General features: G+C 41.8%; 1 protein-coding gene across 1 annotated transcript in view; it reads left to right on the top strand.

Annotated features, from left to right (window-relative positions):
* The window catches only part of SEMA4B (semaphorin 4B), a 58,971-nt gene that overhangs the window by 16,531 nt on the left and 23,047 nt on the right, over positions 1 to 19,393 (top strand). Inside the window, exon 2 of the mRNA XM_069984362.1 lies at positions 19,213 to 19,364. Coding sequence (XP_069840463.1) covers positions 19,213 to 19,364 — 152 coding nt within the window. The remainder of the gene's footprint in view (positions 1 to 19,212; positions 19,365 to 19,393) is intronic.

Here is a 19,393-nt window from a genome sequence, read left to right as displayed (position 1 = left end):
ATTGGTTTATTTCTACCGAGTGATCTAAGGTCTGTGAATTTAAGTGAATGGGTTCATTCTTGTCCGAGAGTGGACAAATCCAGATGAACATTTACCGGCTGGACTCTCTCAGGTTTCCTATTTTGCAGGTGGATAATGCTTCTTCATACATTTCCACCATGTGACCTCATTTTCTGACCATTTCTACTGATAATGTTGTCTACATCATGGCGGCAGATTTCTCACTTTATTAGTGTCCGTTATACAAGAGGGGAAAAAAGCTATTGAATTGTATGGTAAATGCTTTTATAAAAAGACATTATCATTTTAATGGTCCTATACAAATATATATTTAGAAACATAGAGGTCATTGCTATTGCACAATCTTTATTAGTCCTATCTAGTTAATAGATCTGGATCTTTACTGTTTTATTGCTGAAGTTTAAACTGTTCGCTGCATAGAAGCCTAGCTCTAGCCGCAGGAAAGGGCTGGCAGATGTCAGCTAGCCTATGCCCCTAGGTATTTCCTACTTGTGTGTAACCTTTTAGGATAGATATAGATACATATATCTATCTATATACAGTGGTGCCTTGGATTACAAGCATAATTTGTTTCAGGACTGTGCTTGTAATCCAAATCCACTCTTAAACCACAGCAAATTTTCTCATAAGAAATCATAGAAAAGCAGACGATTCGTTTCACACCCCAAATGCAAGCCCCAGCCTGAAGTGGATCTGCTGTGATTTGGAAGGTGAGGGAGACGTCCTAGGTCAGAGTACAGGGCTGTAGACCCCGCTATGCAGACCATGTCCCTCCTCCACTCCCCCTCCCACCCAGTACAGGGAGCTCTTAATCCAAAGCAATGCTCTTAAACCAAGTCACAATTTAGAAAAACTGTGAGCTCTTAAACCAAAACGCTCTTAAACCAAGTTACTCTTAAACCAAGGTACCACTGTATGTGTGTGTGTGTGTGTGTGTGTATATATATATATATATTTTATATTATATTATATTATAGTGAAAGATGTTGTTGCATGTTAACTTATAAAAAAGTCTAAGGGGGACATTTATTAAGTCCGACATTTTTTACGCCGGTCCCCACATCTCTGGCGCTATGGAGATTTATGTAGAGTCAGACTGCCTCTACATAAATCCCGTGCGTCAGTGCGCACAGCCGAAAACCTACGCCTCCTGAAAGGTGGAGTAGGTTTTTCGTCGTATCTTTCAGTTTAAAAAACACCCCCCCCCCCTGGCGTACGCAGCAGAAAGTGGTGATTTGCGAATATTTTATTCGCAAAACGGTCATTTGCGAATAAAATCATGCGCAAATCGCCACCTTCCGCCGAAAAAAAAATGTACGCCTGGCACTATGGTGGCTTTTTGTAGTCCTGGATTTAAATCCCACCAAAGAAAACATCTGCATGGAGTTTGTTTATTCTCAGTCTTGTTTTCATGGGTTTCCTCCCACAACCCAAAACATACTCATAGGTTCATTTAGAATTTAGTAGTGAGCCGAGGAGAGGAGATGATGTTGGTGATGACCATTTTTACACAGCATTATGTAAATGTTGCCATAGGAAAAAAAAATATCATGACTTGGCATTCAGCAGCAGTAGTATACAAGTTAGGATGGAGCTGCAGTACACGTATTTAACAGTACATTCAAACAGGAGCACCTAGGGACCCGCATTGTTAAGATCAGCAGCATCCTGGTGCTTGGACCTCAACCCATCACAAACTTTTCGCCCATTCTGTGGAGTCTGCACCAGGCATTGCTGTATAGCATAACCTATTCTGTGGGGTCTGCACCAGGCAGTGCTGTATAGCATAACCTATTCTGTGGGGTCTGCACCAGGCCGTGCTGTATAGCATAACCTATTCTGTGGAGTCTGCACCAGGCCGTGCTGTATAGCATAACCTATTCTGTGGGGTCTGCACCAGGCCGTGCTGTATAGCATAACCTATTCTGTGGGGTCTGCACCAGGCAGTGCTGTATAGCATAACCTATTCTGTGGGGTCTGCACCAGGCCGTGCTGTATAGCATAACCTATTCTGTGGGGTCTGCACCAGGCCGTGCTGTATAGCATAACCTATTCTGTGGGGTCTGCACCAGGCCGTGCTGTATAGCATAACCTATTCTGTGGAGTCTGCACCAGGCAGTGCTGTATAGCATAACCTATTCTGTGGGGTCTGCACCAGGCCGTGCTGTATAGCATAACCTATTCTGTGGGGTCTGCACCAGGCCGTGCTGTATAGCATAACCTATTCTGTGGGGTCTGCACCAGGCCGTGCTGTATAGCATAACCTATTCTGTGGGGTCTGCACCAGGCCGTGCTGTATAGCATAACCTATTCTGTGGAGTCTGCACCAGGCAGTGCTGTATAGCATAACCTATTCTGTGGGGTCTGCACCAGGCAGTGCTGTATAGCATAACCTATTCTGTGGAGTCTGCACCAGGCCGTGCTGTATAGCATAACCTATTCTGTGGAGTCTGCACCAGGCAGTGCTGTATAGCATAACCTATTCTGTGGAGTCTGCACCAGGCTGTGCTGTATAGCATAACCTATTCTGTGGAGTCTGCACCAGGCATTGCTGTATAGCATAACCTATTCTGTGGAGTCTGCACCAGGCAGTGCTGTATAGCATAACCTATTCTGTGGGGTCTGCACCAGGCTGTGCTGTATAGCATAACCTATTCTGTACGGTCTGCACCAGGCATTGCTGTATAGTATAACCTATTCTGTGGAGTCTGCACCAGGCATTGTTGTATAGCATAACCTATTCTGTGGAGTCTGCACCAGGCAGTGCTGTATAGCATAACCTATTCTGTGGGGTCTGCACCAGGCAGTGCTGTATAGCATAACCTATTCTGTGGGGTCTGCACCAGGCATTGCTGTATAGCATAACCTATTCTGTACGGTCTGCACCAGGCATTGCTGTATAGCATAACCTATTCTGTGGAGTCTGCACCAGGCAGTGCTGTATAGCATAACCTATTCTGTGGGGTCTGCACCAGGCTGTGCTGTATAGCATAACCTATTCTGTGGGGTCTGCACCAGGCAGTGCTGTATAGCATAACCTATTCTGTGGAGTCTGCACCAGGCATTGTTGTATAGCATAACCTATTCTGTGGGGTCTGCACCAGGCTGTGCTGTATAGCATAACCTATTCTGTGGAGTCTGCACCAGGCTGTGCTGTATAGAATAGCCTATTCTGTGAACTTTAATCCAGGCCGTATAGCATAATGGAGACTTGCCCACACCCCTTTCTATAGCATGCATATAACATGATGTATAGACAGGGCAGCCATAAAACAATTGAACAGAAAAGGAACGGCAGCCATTGCCTGAGAAACTCCAGATAACTTTTGTGTGCTCATGTTCTGTGAGGTTTTATTTGTTTATGAGGCTTGATAGTGGTTAACCCTTTAGGTCGGGGCTGGCAGGGAGGCCAGTGAGTTGTTGACATGCTGCTGGTTAGCTGCAGTCGGCGTGTTATTTGAGTTCACAAAGCCAACTAAGATCCTGCCCTGAACGGTTTTACCTGGGAGGGGTAGGCCATGTTCTAACACGTTTCTTTGGCTGCACAATTATTTCCTTGACTGTGTTATTGCCTACAGTATACGGGTAGAAGAGATTTAGGACCTGCTCAGCGTCAGCTGTGAAGGACAGTGTGCTTTAAATGTATTGTAGAAGTTCATCCTTTTCTTTCTGCTTGGGCTGTAAATGATTTATATCATCGCTAGTGTCTGATATTGCTGCTCAAGCTTATTTACTATGCCTATGTTTTTTTTTATTGTTACTTCCCTTTTCCATTGGTGACTTTTGAGCAGACAGCATTGCCACCAGTGGTTCTTCGTGGTCCGGCTAAAGCATTCAATGCCATACTAGCCATGTCTGGTTGCCGTAAAATGCACCTGCCCTGAGTTGTATGTAGTTTCTGCAGGTTGTAACTTTATGGTGACTCTGCTGCACATGTACTGATGTATATTTATTGTGTAGAAATGTACATATTCCTTTCAATTGTACAACTTATAAAACAAAAATAATATCTTTTTCTAGGACCCATGCCGTTTTGATTTGCTCATCTAGGCAGCTGACTGAAGTGTGAAAGACCTTGGAGTGCACTATATAACTTATGAAGTGTGTCACACAAACATCTTAATGCTTTTTTCCAGCCACACAAAAGCTTTGCTTTGAAACTATAAAACTCTCTGTAATTTGCAAATAGAATTGAGGAAGGAAACACTTGGGAACGCTTCACATTAACTAGTTTAGAAAGTTGCTTATGTTCTGGAAAATGGGACAGAATCTCCCCATGTGACACTTCTCAAAGGCCTACAAAGTCTTCTCCCCGCGTCTGTTTGGATTGTCTGCCATGAGTAAATTGCCCAGAAATTCAGGGAATTTAATATTGCATCATATTTTTTATAGTCTGAGGTTATTCTATTCCAAGTGGCAGGAAGACAAATTCTTGAGAAAATCTGCTATATAAACAGGTGACTAGGCTGACAGCTTAGATCTCTGGGCACGTGTAACATGAAACTGGTAATGCTGGCTACTTAAAGTGCTATACGGTCCAGTCAATGTATGGACATGTGGATTTATAAACCCCTTGATCCAGGGATTGACATGATAGAGTAGGGATCACAATGCAGGACAAAGATCATGGCCTGGCCTATCACTGAATATTGTGACATCAAAGGGCAGTTTCTGTGTACACTAAGGGGCAGATTTATCAATCATGGTGTAAAGTAAAACTGTCTCAGTTGCCCCTAGCAACCAATCAGATTCCACCTTTCATTTTCCAAAGAGTCTGTGAGGAATGAAAAGTGGAATCTGATTGGTCGCTAGGGGCAACTGAGCCAGTTTCACTTTACACCATGTTTTATAAATCTCCTCCTAATTGTGCATATTTTATTAGTTTTTTTTTATTCCTTCTTATTGCTCCCATTGCTGATGAGAGAACAATTTGCTGTCTTCCGGGTAGAAAGCTGTGGTAGATACCTCCAAGAAAGCTGCGATAGATACCTCCAAGAAAGCTGCTCAGCCATGTGGTTATGTTGGGTTTATACCTTTTGTCATGTTTTCCTTTGTTTTGGTCTGTTTTTGGAACAGAACAAATAGTGTAAAAAAAAAAAAAAAAAAATGTTGCCAGCAGATCCCTTATGTGCTGAACATGATTTTGCCCAATGGACCCTACAAACTTTACCCGGGACCATTGAGTTTCTGTCATGGTGTTTGCTTTTTACTGGAAAATAACACAGCGTGCAAGATTTTCTAATCTCTAAACATTTTGGAACTTCTAAATAGAAACTGGCCAACCCTCTTCATTGAGTACAATGGTAGATGTTCTGCCAAGTGATAGCTTACTGTCAGACTGACATTGAGTTATAGATGGATACAACATATGCATGGCCAGCTCAGATGAACAGCATATACACGATTATGTAATGTGTTTAAAATGTTTTCTTGGCTCTTTTTTGGGCATTTTGTTTACTGCCAAATTTTGAATCAAATGGTGGGTTATCAAAACGTTAGGTCAGCAATCCCTACAGTGCTTACATTTAGTCCATTTAACGTCGTAATATTACCATTATTATTTTAGCAAGATCCAATATTACAGCATCCGCATTGCAGATTATCAGGTAACAGACTGGATAATGGGGGAAAAAAAAAAACTTTAACAAACCAGTAAGATTATGGCCCAGCTCCCTCCTATAAAGAGTATAAATATATGTGGTTGGCTTTACAGGCAAGTGATCATGGGTTTTGCAGTGGCAAAGGTCAGTCATTTAGCCATAAAACTTATAAACTATAGTAACCAAATAAAATTACACTTCCCTTATTCTATAAATGTTATTGCATGTTATTATGTGAGTCGGCATTTATAGTTGAGATCTAAAAGAACCTGAGGAAAGGGTTAGGGCCTTTTTACATGGGCCAAGCAAGTCCCTATAATCAGGGTCGGATTAAAGGGAGGGCACCTAGGGCACGTGCCTCGGGGCCCCCACCAGCCTGAAACCTAGCAGAACAGTGCTGCTTACCCAGGATATCAGGCCATGTAATAGGGCCCTAACCTCCCCCCCCCCCCCCCCCTCCCCGCTCCTGTCTCTAGGGCCTGGCATCTTCCCCTGCACTGCAGCCTCTAGTGACCACGTGCATAACAGAGGAGGATGCTGACCCATACAGCCAGGAGCGAGGAGTGGTCTGTGCTAAGTCACCTACAGTAAGCAGCTATCTGTATAGATCGTGGTATAGTTTGTTTGTTTGTTTATTTATTGGGGGGGGGGATTGTCGCCAGGGGCCTCCACCAGCCTTAAAGGGGCAGTGCAGCGCTAAACTTTAATTCACAAAATAACACACATTACAAAGTTATACAACTTTGTAATGTGTGTTATCTATGTGAATGGCCCCCTTCCCCGTGTCCCCCCCCCCCCCCCAACGCTAGACCCAGAAGTGTTGGTGCATTATACTTACCGCATTCGTGTTGACCTCCGGCCGCCATCTTGTGACAACGACGTCATCTTCGGGAGGTCGGCTGGACCACTCTAGCCGTCCCTCATGCCGGCCCCCCCTCTGCTGCGTCATCAGCTGCTCAGCCGCAATTGGCTGAGCACAGTTATGCTCAGCCAATTGCGGAAGAGCAGCTGATGACGCGGCATATTATGAATTTAATGGCTGCACAAACAGTGCAATCAGCTGCCACAGGAGTGCTTTCTTGTTCATCAACCGCTGGTCCTTTTACAGTGAATGGTCATTGGGAACAAGCTTTCCTATGAACACCGATTATCGACCTGTGTAGAGGGGCCTTAAGTTATCCAGGCTTAGAAAAACATGGCTGCTTTCTTCCAGAAATGGCACCACTCTTTTCTCCAGTTTGGGTATGGTTTTGCAACTCCAGTTAATGGAGCTAAATTGCAAAACTGCACACAACCTGGAAGAATGCGGCCATGTTTTTCTAATCCTGGATAACCCCTTTTAAGACATCTTGTTTAAAGGAACTGTCTGAGATTAGAAAAGAAAACAGTTTTTAGAAAAACATAACCACCCTTGCATGAAGAAGTTAAGGCCATATAACTTTGCCCAATGAGCATTGTATGCCCATCTGCCTATTATTATAAGGCTTGACAATTGTGTAGCAAGGGCTGCACGAACATCATTGGCAATTTCTGTGCATCCCTTGCTTTCACATAGAAAATAATAATGTTTGAAATGGGTACGTTGATGCATACATGGTGGAAATGCAAGCTAGTAAGGCCATATTGGTACCAAATCTTCCATCTAATAGCTAAAGTCCCGGGTATTCATTTACCACCATAGCAACCCAAGATTGCATTGTTGTCACTGGGTCTGGAAAAGCTCCAGATGCAAGACTTAGCAATAATACAACATATACTCACAAGAGCAACATATACTCACAACAACTCGCCCAAAAATGGAAAAGTGCAAACTTACCGTCCGTTTATAAGATAATATCTTCGGTTCATAATTGTTGTGTGATCGAACACTTCTTTTGTTTGTTTGTTTTTTTTGTATTTTCCGTGTACCTGTCACTGTCCAATTCAGATAGCTGTTACCTATGTGATATGTTATGCTGGAATGTGGACCACATGTTAATGTATGTTTTTTAAAATGTCAAAAGACAATTAAATACAGTGGTGCCTTGGATTAGGAGCATAATTCGTTCAGGGACCGTGTTTGTAATCTAAATCCACTCTTAAAGCAAAGCAAATTTTCCCAGAAGAAATAATTGAAATGCAGATGGTTCCACACCCCAAAAATAATGATTTTTTATTCTGAATAACATGCAAAACAAATATTAATAAACAGCTGAATATGTCATATTCTAAGTTGCTGTACAGTAATGGAGAGGATGGGAAACACAAGGGCTGACAGAGACTGCAGGGAGCAGGAAGGAATCAGCAGGACATATGTGGGCACATACATGCAGCACTCTCTGTACGGGTAGAGAGGGGTTACAGCTATGAGATTACCTTCACAGTCCTGTCACCTGATGTAAGCCCCAGCCGGAAGTGGATCTGCCATGATTTGGATTTGGAAGGTGAGGGAGACTTCCTGGGTCAGGGTGTAGACACCGCTATGCAGACCATGTCCCTTCCCCACTTGCCCTACTATCCGGTACAGGGAGCTCTTAAACCAAAGCAATGCTCTTAAACCAAGTTACAATTTTGAAAAGCCGTGAGCTCTTCTTGCAAAACACTCTCAATCCAAGTTACTCTTAAACCAAGGTACCACTGTATTTGTAAAAGAAAATAAGTTTATACTTACCCATGCTTCCCCAGTGTCCTGTTGCATTTTCCTTGCATTTCCTGCTTCCTGCAGCTGTCCCTGACACTTCTGTCCCCGCCTCTTCAGTGACAGACTGCCCCACGGCCAGTGATTACAGTCACTACAGATATGGGTCCAGAAGTTTCAGAGGTGGCTGCGTAAGCAGGAAATGTAGGGAAAAGGCTGCAGGACACGGGGGAGTCTGGACACATCTGTATAAACTTTATTATTTTTCTTACAGTGTTATTAGCCATTGGCCGTGCATCAGTTACACGAATTCATGTGCGTATTGGCGTCTGATGACTTTTCAACATGTTGAAAGATGATCAGCTGATGATTGGCTCTTCGGCTGATTGTTGTCTTTATTACATGGAGCAATAATCTGACAAATCGTCCCGATTCGACAGATTATCGCTTGGCGTAATAGGGCCTTAGGCTATGTTCACACTACGTATATTTGAGGCGATATTTGGTCCTCAAGTCAGATCCTCATAGCAACCAAAACCAGGAGTGGATTGAAAACACAGAAAGGCTCTGTTCACATAATGTTGTAATTGAGTGGATGGCCGCCATTTAATGGCAAATATGTGCTGTTATTTTAAAACAACGGCTGTTATATTGAAATAATGGCAGTTATTTAGTGTTATATGACAACTCAATTACAACATTGTGTGAACAGAGCCTTTCTGTGTTTTCAATCCACTCCTGGTTTTGGTTGCTATGAGGCCTGAAATATACAGCCTCAAACATACGTAGTGTGAACCCAGCCTTAGGGTGTACACAAATTAGGGATTTGGCTTACGGTCTTTATGAGCCTGCTATTTTTCTATGTATTCTTTTTCCTTATTTAGCCTTTTTTCATATTTTCCATTTACAAATTTATTCATTATGAAATGATCATTACTGTAGATGCCCCGGTGACTGTTATGGGGATCTAGATGCTTCCCAGAAGTTTTCAGAGCTTATTTATTTCTTTGTTTTGTTCCAACCATTGATGTGAAGTTTCCCCTTTTAGCAATGTTTCTGCACTAGCGATTTCCCTTTCACATATTTAATGAGTGGTTAGATAATGTGTTTCCAGTAAAGCCATAGGAAATCATGGCTGATGTGTAATGACATGAGTAAATCAATGGCACAGAGTGTGGGTAGCAGGTTTATATAGTTATTTAGTTACACGCTGAATGGTCCGGATGGTTACAGAGTAATGTACTGTAGTATTGTGTGACAGTGGAACCAGTTGGCAGAAATTCAACAGGGCACAAAGACAATTGTATAAAGTACAGGTTCAGCCCTGGCTGTTAAATAGTATTGAAAAGAAGTAATAAAGGACAAGTTGTACTGATGGCCTAAGAGCACAAATGTTGGCTTAATAGTAAAGAATGATACCGGCGTTATAGTCCCATTTTCCTGAATCCCAGTGGACATATGGCCTCCGATGACCCATGCGTGTATTATCTCTTCACTACATTAACTGGCTGAAGCTGTTTGCTGATCTGTTGATTCCACTTTATTTTGGTGATGGCCTATAGATAGCAGCTTAATCCTTTGTGTAATCTAGGCTTTGCAGAGAGGTATATACAACAGAACAAATCCCATGTACATGGTCCGTTTTCCAGATGATATGTACATTCTGTAGTTTCTTTTTACCTGTCTTTTTACCTATGGCGCTAAAATGACGGACGTCATTTCCCCATTGTAGGAACATAACCTTACAATGGGATACAACTGAATGCCTATGCCGTTGCATCCTGTTTTTTGCCAGGACAGAAAAGCATAACAGGTTGCACTTTACGTTTAGTGTTATTTTTACAATAGAAATGAATGGCAATGGAATCCAACAGTGTACGCCCCCTATAGTAGCAGTATACAATTTTCAGCACTAATCTGTAAAAAATGTATGGTTGAAGTGTATGGCAAAATATTGTGTATAAAGTGTATGGGAAAACTATAGAGTTGCATGTACACTTTCCATGTATGTCAATTAAAATATACTGTAACGTATGTTTTCTTTGACAAGAGAGTGCAGCTTTGTATACTGTAAAATGTTGGACAGTCTGTGTATGGGGGCCCTTAGAATATGTTAGATATACCTGCCCTTTAGATAGTATAGGAGAGATACAAATAAATGGCAGGCTTATTAGTCACCTAAATTTTTAACACTCTGCTATAACCATGAAATGCCTAAACTGATTTTTCAGACTCCAGGTTATTGGGGTGTATCCTTCATGTGATCTAGTAGCAGATTGCTTGTCCCTCCCAACTAGTTTTGGGGGACTTCCTTCCTCATCTGTCCCTTACATACTCTACAGAGCAAAGCGAATGAACTTTGCTCCTATAGGTTTATGGTGTATGTCCTAATCTCTCCAGCTGATTACGCTTGTGTTAATCATTCTGAAAGTTAATTATTACACACAGGGATTGCTGCTGTGAGCCAGCACGGATACATAGCCTGGCGGGATTATCTGTAAGCTGGTTATCCAGACAACACCAAGCAGCTGCTATCAGGCATATCTCCATCATTGTCTGCAAATCTGTGAATTTAGAAAGCATGTTTAGCCAATGGTTTGCTTTTGAGGAATAGGTTTATATTAAAGGGAAAAAAAAAGTGTATGTCATTATGTGTGTACCTAAATACCATACTGTACCAAAAATATTGAATTGTTTACTTTTTGGTACTGACATTGCATTGCTCAAGTAATACTGCCATACAGTGCCCAAATGACTACCTTTACTTCTGTATAATTCCTAAATAATGGCTCAAACAACATCCCTTTGCCCCTAGTCCTCTGACTCTGAAGTCTACTGATACTGATGTAACTGAGTATTCTACAATAGTGGGGCTTCCATCCCGGGATTATTCACAACAAAGCCTAAGTGCATAAGTGCCATGCTCACACAATGTATGAACATTGGCCATTGTTTGACCCGGCCAGGTCAAACAACGGCCGCTGTATGGGATGTTCACCCAGCCCATACATGAACATCACTTTATTTTGATTGGAATGCGGGCACATAGCCATAGAAAACAAGGTAAAGTAGGGCCAGGAGCCATACGTTACATTGTAAACATCTTGTGTGGCCGTTGTTCACTAAAAAACAGCTGCAAAAAATAGACCTATCAATTATTTTGTGTGGCCACAGAGAACCACGGCCATAGTGTATACACTTGCTGTGGTTCCATAGACTTCAATACAATTAAGCAGTGCCGTTAAACAACGGCCAGATACTCTGCAACAACGGCCAGATACACTGTGTGAACATGGCCTTACCCTTGTGTGTGCATTACACATATTACAATAGCAAAACATCTTAGAACTTGCATCGAAAAGTGATCTTTTATGTATTCATCTCAAAGAAGATGACCACTATGGATATTACATAGTGGACCCAAAAATGCTTAAAGGGAACCTGTCACCCAGGACACGGGCACAGAGCCCGCCCGACCCCCAGGTGCAGCTCCGGATACTTACCCTTTCCTGCAAGTCTCGCTACTGGAACCGGTCCCGGGACAGAGACATTGGCGCCCAAAACTGAGCGTGCGCTGTATGCTAATCAGCAGAGATGAGTCCGATGCCCATAGAGAATGAATGGAGCCATCATTCTCTATGGGTATCGGACTCATCTCTGCAGCGCACACACACCACTTCCAACGGGGATATCTTTGTCCCAAGACCATGTCCAGGAGCGGGACTTGCAGAAAAGGTTAAGCATCCGGGGCTGCATCGGGGGGTCGGGCGCATCCCAGGTGACAGGTTCCCTTCAACAAGTAATCTGGCCTGGGGTTTGACTTCTCAAAGAGGTGCTCTCTATATACACATTAGAGCCATATCCAGATAACTGAACCCATAAAACTTTTGTGTTTGGCCTAAAATTAGTGCAATGTCAAAATAAAAAAGAAACATTACCCTCACTCTGTATATCGTGAATTTCCAAGCGGTTTCTTGAAAGGGCACAACAAATCGGTAAGGCAGTAAGGTTTTGTCCCCTGACGCCAGGACAGGAAAGGATTTTCACGGTTTGTAAATTACATTTCGTTAAACTCTGTAGAGCATCAAAGAGTAACACATCTCTTTCAGAGAAAGCAGTGTCCCTGCGGGCTGGTAAATTTTTAAGATTGGCACTACAGTAAACTGCTGTGAATGAGGCTCTGCATGGTGCTGAACAATCAGAGTTTGGGAGACTCGGTGGACTGATATGTAGAGGGGGGATCTGTGGAATAAAGCTTACTGAATATTCATAAAGATGAAAACCATCTGTTAATTGAGTACTCAACTATGATTAGGAAAATGGCCAAGAAATAATGAAGATTACATGGATTCAAATCCCATTTTCCAGTCTCCTCCGCCGAAGAATAAGTTCATGGATCACTGCAGTTCTTCTTTTCAGTTTGTCCTTTGCCGTAAGCTCCTTTCCCACATAATACTTGTTTGGTTCCCCAGGCCTGCCGTTCCTCTTCTCTTGGAGAAACTAAACCCCACCATAGATGTTAGATTGTACCAACTGTATCACCCTTAGATGCTTTTTTTTTGTCTTTTTTTTTTTTTTTTTTTTTTTATTGGGGAGAATATTTTGGAAAGGTCAAAGGTTCCCAGCAGTGCCTGGTAGTCCACCATACTATATTAAAGGGGTTACAAAAACATGGTCACTTTTGCCCCACTCTTGTCTCCAGTTCAGATGTGGTTTGCAATTAAGCTCCATTTACTTCAATGGAACTAAGTTTCAAACCCCACCCAATCTGGAGACGAGAGTGGTGCAAACATGGCCATGTTTTTGTAGCACTGGACAACACCTTTAATATGGAGGGGAGATGCTATTAAAGATTGGGGGCACCATCCAGGGTGCAATTTTGTATTGTCCATTATACTTGTAGAATTTTACTATTTTGTGGTTTTCATGATCAGTCCAGATTAGTATATGAACACAGTGAAAGGTGTAGTTTACAGTGCGTTGCTGTGGACTGTAATAGTTAAAATCAGTTGCACTACAATATTCTGCAGTGTAGCCCTGGCCTAAGGGTGCATTGTAGGATTAAATATGACGTGCAGCTGCGTATATCGTGGCCACAACCCTTGGTTCTTATTTCATCATGTTTTCTGTAGCAGCAAAAGTGGTAAAACCTGAAATTTTAAGAAATTTACTTTTACATTATGTTCGCAAATCAGCTGGATATTTAGTTCATAGCACTGTAGGGATTTTGATGGCCCATTAGACTATAGCCAACCATAGACAAGACATTGCTATTGAAGGGAAGGGACATTTTTAATCATCTTCTCAATTATTGGCTATTAATTAATGATCTGCCAAAACTTTGATCTATGGTGGTAGCGTTTGTTTTTGAGCCAATAGCTAGCGATAATCTGAATTTCATGGTATGATCAACCACAATTGCTACTTTTTTTTTTTTTTTTCTCTTGCTGCATCTGGACCTATTTAACTGGGCATGGGTGTGTTTGTATGGCTTTTTGATAAGTCTAGCGAGTCTCCAGTCAGTCTTGCATCTGCTGGTTCTTTTTATGGGCGCCTTTTGTTATATCAATATTGGATAGGGTTTCATTAAATCTGTTCTTCTGAAAACATAACTGTTTATGATTGCAGATGTTTTTTTTTCAAATTCTAAATAATTCCATAAAAATTCAAAGCCGTTTGGCCGGGAGCATTTTTATTGCTGAATCGGTAATGAGATAGAATGGTCTTCCTGTGTTGCTTTTCCAAATTTTACCACAACTGATGTTTTCTTTTTCTAATTAATCGGTATTCGGAACAAATGTGAAGCACACTTGTCAAGCAGATGGGCCAGCACTATGTTATTGCAAGACTGCCTTAGTAACAAGGAAATAGAAGGAGACCTTGACATAGTATGGCAGCATCTCAATTCACAGTATAAGCTGCCCACATACCATGTCCTGTAGCATTTATAAAATGATCTTGATGAGTAAATTACTGCAGAGAAGTCATCCAGAACATCAATATTTGTTTGCACCCCAGTGAGTAAACATTATGTTGCCATTTTCTATTACAACCTGTAAGAGTATCCAATAATATTTATTAATAATCATGGAACATTCTGGATTATAAAGGAAGTAAACCTTATAATAAGTTCCTTATTACTAGAGATGAGCGAACCTGGAGCATGCTCGAGTCGATCCGAACCCGAACTTTCGGCATTTGATTAGCGGTGGCTGCTGAACTTGGATAAAGCCCTAAGGCTATGTGGAAAACATGGATATAGTCATTGGCTGTATCCATGTTTTCCAGACAACCTTAGGGCTTTATCTAAGTTCAGCAGCCACCGCTAATCAAATACCGAACGTTCGGGTTCGGATCGACTCAAACCCGAACCCGGTTCGCTCATCTCTACTTATGACCAATTTCCCTAATACTGTGTATGTTTTTTCCTACTCTAGTTTCTCTCCACATTACTACTTTTTGAAATTTGCTTTGATGTATGAGGTATTGTGATTAGAGATGAGTGAATTTACATTAATAATGAAGCTAATCATTTTGTTATCTCTACAATCCGCTCATCAGCCTGTTGCCTTTTAACTCTCTACAGCTCCGTGTAGCTCCTCATCGTGAGCTGGGAAAAGTTGGATCCAGTCCTGGGAAACTTCTCGCAGTTTCCCAGTACTGGATCCAGCTTTTTCTGGCACCCAGGGAGAAGCGGCAGTCAGTTAAAAGGCAGCCAGCAGATGAGCAGATTGTGAAGATAATAAAGCATTTTGCTTTGATATTGGGGTACATGCACTCTAAGGAAATCATGCAGGTAACTTCCAGTTACTCCGTCGCATTAAGTTATCCCGTGACTTCCTACGTGAAGTTCTGCTGGTCCCATATGCTCCATTCTATGTGCAGGAAGATTCTGTCTGCCCCAAGAATTGTCATGTCAATTCTTTGGGAGGACAGTGGAGTCCGCCTGACGATAAGATGTAGTCTATGGGACGGGCGGAGAGTGAAGGGGAAGCGTGGGGGGTGCTTCAAGCGACTGAGTCATGGGAAGTTATCGGCGTGATTTCCTTAGGGTGCATATACCCTTACTGTAAATTCGCTCATCTCTACTTGTGATATAGAAATCAGATTGTAAGCCTCATAGTTGCTTCTTTAGGCTATACTCCTACTATGGGGTCACAGCAGGAAAAGGCGGACATCTCTTAATATTGATGGCTGCGAATAATGATTAAGTGTAATCTGGTTTTTATTGACAACCACACAGCATACAGTAAATACAAAGTCATCAAGTATCGGACCAAAACGACCTGCAAGTCGCGTGGTGTCAGTCATTTTTCAAATATATAAAAGAACAAGAGAAAAGCAGTATAATGCAAACATATCCAGACAAAAGCACTACCTACACAGTAGCGCCGCTTAAACCCAATGCTAATCATCCTAATAGTGTTGTAAGATGCAAGAAAGAAAAGAGGAAGAAAGATACGAGGGAAAGAGAAAAGACCAGGAGAAAGGCGAGGAGACGGACGGGGAACAGACACCAAACCATATATCGCCACCAATACATATCTGCGGAATCTAGAATTTCCCACCACTAACAAGTGAGAGCAAGGAATTCCTCTGAGTCCATGAACAGACGCCATGGATACCACACTTTATCAAATTTGTCAGACTGCTCGTGCGCCTCCGCTATCAACTCTTCCATTCTGCCCAATTCCCGGAGCTCACCCAGCCATTCCGCTATTGAAGGTACGACAGGTGTTTTCCAATGTCGGGGAATAACCATCCTTGCTGCAGTGAGAAAATGTCGCAAAATCCCTTTTTTAACTGTAGCGAGAGAACCCGGGATCTGCGAGAGGAGGGTCAGTTGTGGGGAGTTGACGACAGTCTTTCCAGAATACGCATTATAAATGCCAATAATCTTGTCCCAAAATTCTCGGATGCCCGGACAGGCCCACCAGATATGCATCATTGCGAATAATGATTAAGATCATTAATTTGCTGCCATCATTATCACTAGACAGACCTCTTTCCCCGCTAAATGCTAGCACTTCCATAATGTAAACATAGCCTTGAAGTAATATAGAATATGTTGGCACTATATATAGGCTATGGGACGTAATAGCTGCAGAAGGACAGTCCAGTTCAGCAGTAGTAGATTGTAGCAGTAGTAGATTGGGCACCAGGATACCAGCAGCCGGACATTTACAGGTAACCAGGATGGCACGTGTTGGATTGCATAGGAAGTAAATCGTTACCAGTTATGGTGGCTAATGCTCATTGGATTTATAAGTATTGACATTGGCCTACAGTAAGTGCTGTAAAATGTACTAAACAGTACCAAATGAATGAACAGTCCGAAATCATACAATATATTGCAGGTGTAGTGTGTAAAGTGTGTGTGTGTGTGTGTGTGTATGTGTATAACTATACAAGTCTGACTGTGCATTCGCAATCAAGCCTGCAATTGTATAGTGGGATTGGGAGAGAACCTATTGGCTGATTAAGCATTTGACTGATGGCTGTCCTATGTCTATGGCTAGCTTTAGTCCTTCAGTAACCTGTAATTGACTGTATTTGATCTTTGCCATTCGTATTATCCCTCTGGTACAATATCAGGTGTATGTAAGTACAAATATGAGCTTAGTCCATCTTAATAAGTGCTTCTCAAACTTCTTCTACTGGAGCCTCAGCCGACAGACCAAGGCAATGGCTGGGCCTCACCAGACTGACCAAGAGACTGCCTAGGCCTCACCATCTGTGATGAAAGTCCATTTAAAAACTGAAAATAATGCTAGAGCTATCTTTCACCCATCTCCCAAGCTCGATATGCTAAAAGAGCAAGTACAAAATAATTTAATAATGTTGCTAAAAGATTTTTGCTAACAGCAAAAGGCCTGTGCAGCTTATAGTCACTTTTGTGAAAACTTTCTCCCCAACTGGGCCTCACCAACAACTAGGGGGCGCCTCACTGGTGAGGCCCGCCTCACAGTTTGAGAAGCACTGATCTAAATCATTGTATGGGATGTACCACTGTCAGAGTTCTGTTATATATATATATATATATATATATATATATATATATATATATATATATATATATATATATATATATATATATATATATATATATAATTATAATCCCCATTACAGGCACCATCACCACCATGGAGTATACCAGCATTGTGTTAATGCTCAGAGCTACAAGTAACATGCAAACTTCTTTATTTCCTCTGACAAGTCACAACTGGAAAATGTCAAGGCTGTTCAGACAAGCTAATGAACACTAATAACAGAATGCTGTCTAATGTTGTGAAACACGGCATGAAAGATGACAAAGGTCAGGCTGCATTTGTGGATCTCGCCTCACAGGAGGCCCGGGCATTGAACAGAACAATTTTGTCTGAGCTTTGCTCTTCATTACTCTTGTCAGCTTGGTGCAGTCATCTTCTAGTGAAGAGTATTTGAGTTGCTGCAGGTGGTTTAGTGTCACAGGTTACTGTAGCTATAATCCGTGGCCCTAGCCTGTCACTTCTGCCATGGCTTGGGACAGTATTTTGCTCATGACCCAGTAGCATTTTGCATAATATAGAATCAGACATAAGAGTTGTGGTGTTTTTTTTTTTTTGTTTTGTTTTGTTTTGTTTTTTTTTTGGGGGGGGGGGGGTTAAAAGTGGGTCAACATAGCCCAGAGTTTTTGAAATGCAATGAAAAGAAAAAGGTAAGTTTACACAGTACACCTTCCATAGTTGTTATGCAAAAGCCACATTGCTCAGTGAAAATTGTCTTAAAGGAAAAAGGGGTTTAAGCAGGGTTCATAAATAAGGGGGTGAAAAGATCACGACAGAGATAGGTGGGACAGGTAGGCTCAACTAAAAGGCTTGACAGTTGCAAAATATTGTGATGATCTATACCTCTCTGTCCCCTTTTTATTTGTACTTGCACCAAGTGTTACACTCAGATGACTAGATATCAGTATTGAGGTACTTGAGAGCTTGACATTTCCAACATATGTTACAAGGCAGTGGCATGCGGGGAATTGAGTTGACCACTAGATATGTGTGCAGAATACATATGCATACATATTTTTCTGATTCTATAGTGGCACACTTCACGGTGAACGGCATTTATAAAGACTAAAATGAAAGTGTTTTCTTGGCAAGCAATTCTTGGTTGTCATGGTCTACAGGCCTAGTTTTCTTCAAAAGCCTGAAACATGCTACATATCATGTATGAGATCAGTGACTACTGGAGATTATCCCTGGTATCACTACTATGTAGACCTTCGGTGACCAGTATATGTGCGTGTTATTATCCCTTGTATACAGTACTTTAAACACTTCATCCGTCACACTGTTAATAAACTCGACAGAAGGTTCCACACGGTTTGTGTCTCAGGCTTTGGAGCAGAGCAGCAGTCATGCTGTTCAACATATTGATATCGTGTTTTTGAGCCAAAGATCTGTATCTGGCAGCACATGGAGTATGTGCTATGGAGCTGCCGTAGGAAACGAGAAGTTGCTAAGTTGCACGGGGGAATAGTGATCACCTCATGGTTATTAATGAACTGGAAAACTATTCAAAGGACACAGTTTATCCTGCGCCACTCAGTCCTGAATAACTCCCCACTGGGGATCAATTGATTGGAGCGGCACATGTGTTGGTGAGGGGATGAATACCATGAATACTGGCTCCGCTACTCTTTTATTCACCAATTTTTCCAGCTGGGAAATATTTTCCGTTCATACATACAACAGACTTGAATGTATATTTGTAACGTCTGCATTTATAGCTGACGGCAAATGGTACAACGTCCTTTATTGTTTGTGTTTCCGATTCTTTGTCCAATTGTTTAATAGAAGACAATTTAAAAATGTGTAATGTAGGAAATATTTTATTTATATCGGTATTATCGTATTGGTTTATTATTGTATGCTGTAAATTATTACATTACAAAGCACCTAACCAATGTCCACCCATGTTGTGCCCTGTTTATAGGATCTCCAGAGAGGACGGTAAAGAGGTTTGAGGCAGAAGGAGTCAGTCATTACACTACTCTACTTCTCAGTAAAGATGGCAGCACTTTATATGTAGGGGCCCGGGAAACCCTTTTCTCACTGAACAGCACAAACCTTGCATCTCAGTCAATGGTAGGTGCTTTTTTTTTCTTCATTTCTAA

The sequence above is a fragment of the Dendropsophus ebraccatus genome, chromosome 1, assembly GCF_027789765.1.
Source record: "Dendropsophus ebraccatus isolate aDenEbr1 chromosome 1, aDenEbr1.pat, whole genome shotgun sequence".
In the NCBI taxonomy this organism is placed as follows: domain Eukaryota; kingdom Metazoa; phylum Chordata; class Amphibia; order Anura; family Hylidae; genus Dendropsophus; species Dendropsophus ebraccatus.
The sequence above is the reverse complement of the archived record's forward strand: the minus strand, read 5'-3'. Positions and strand labels throughout refer to the sequence as shown.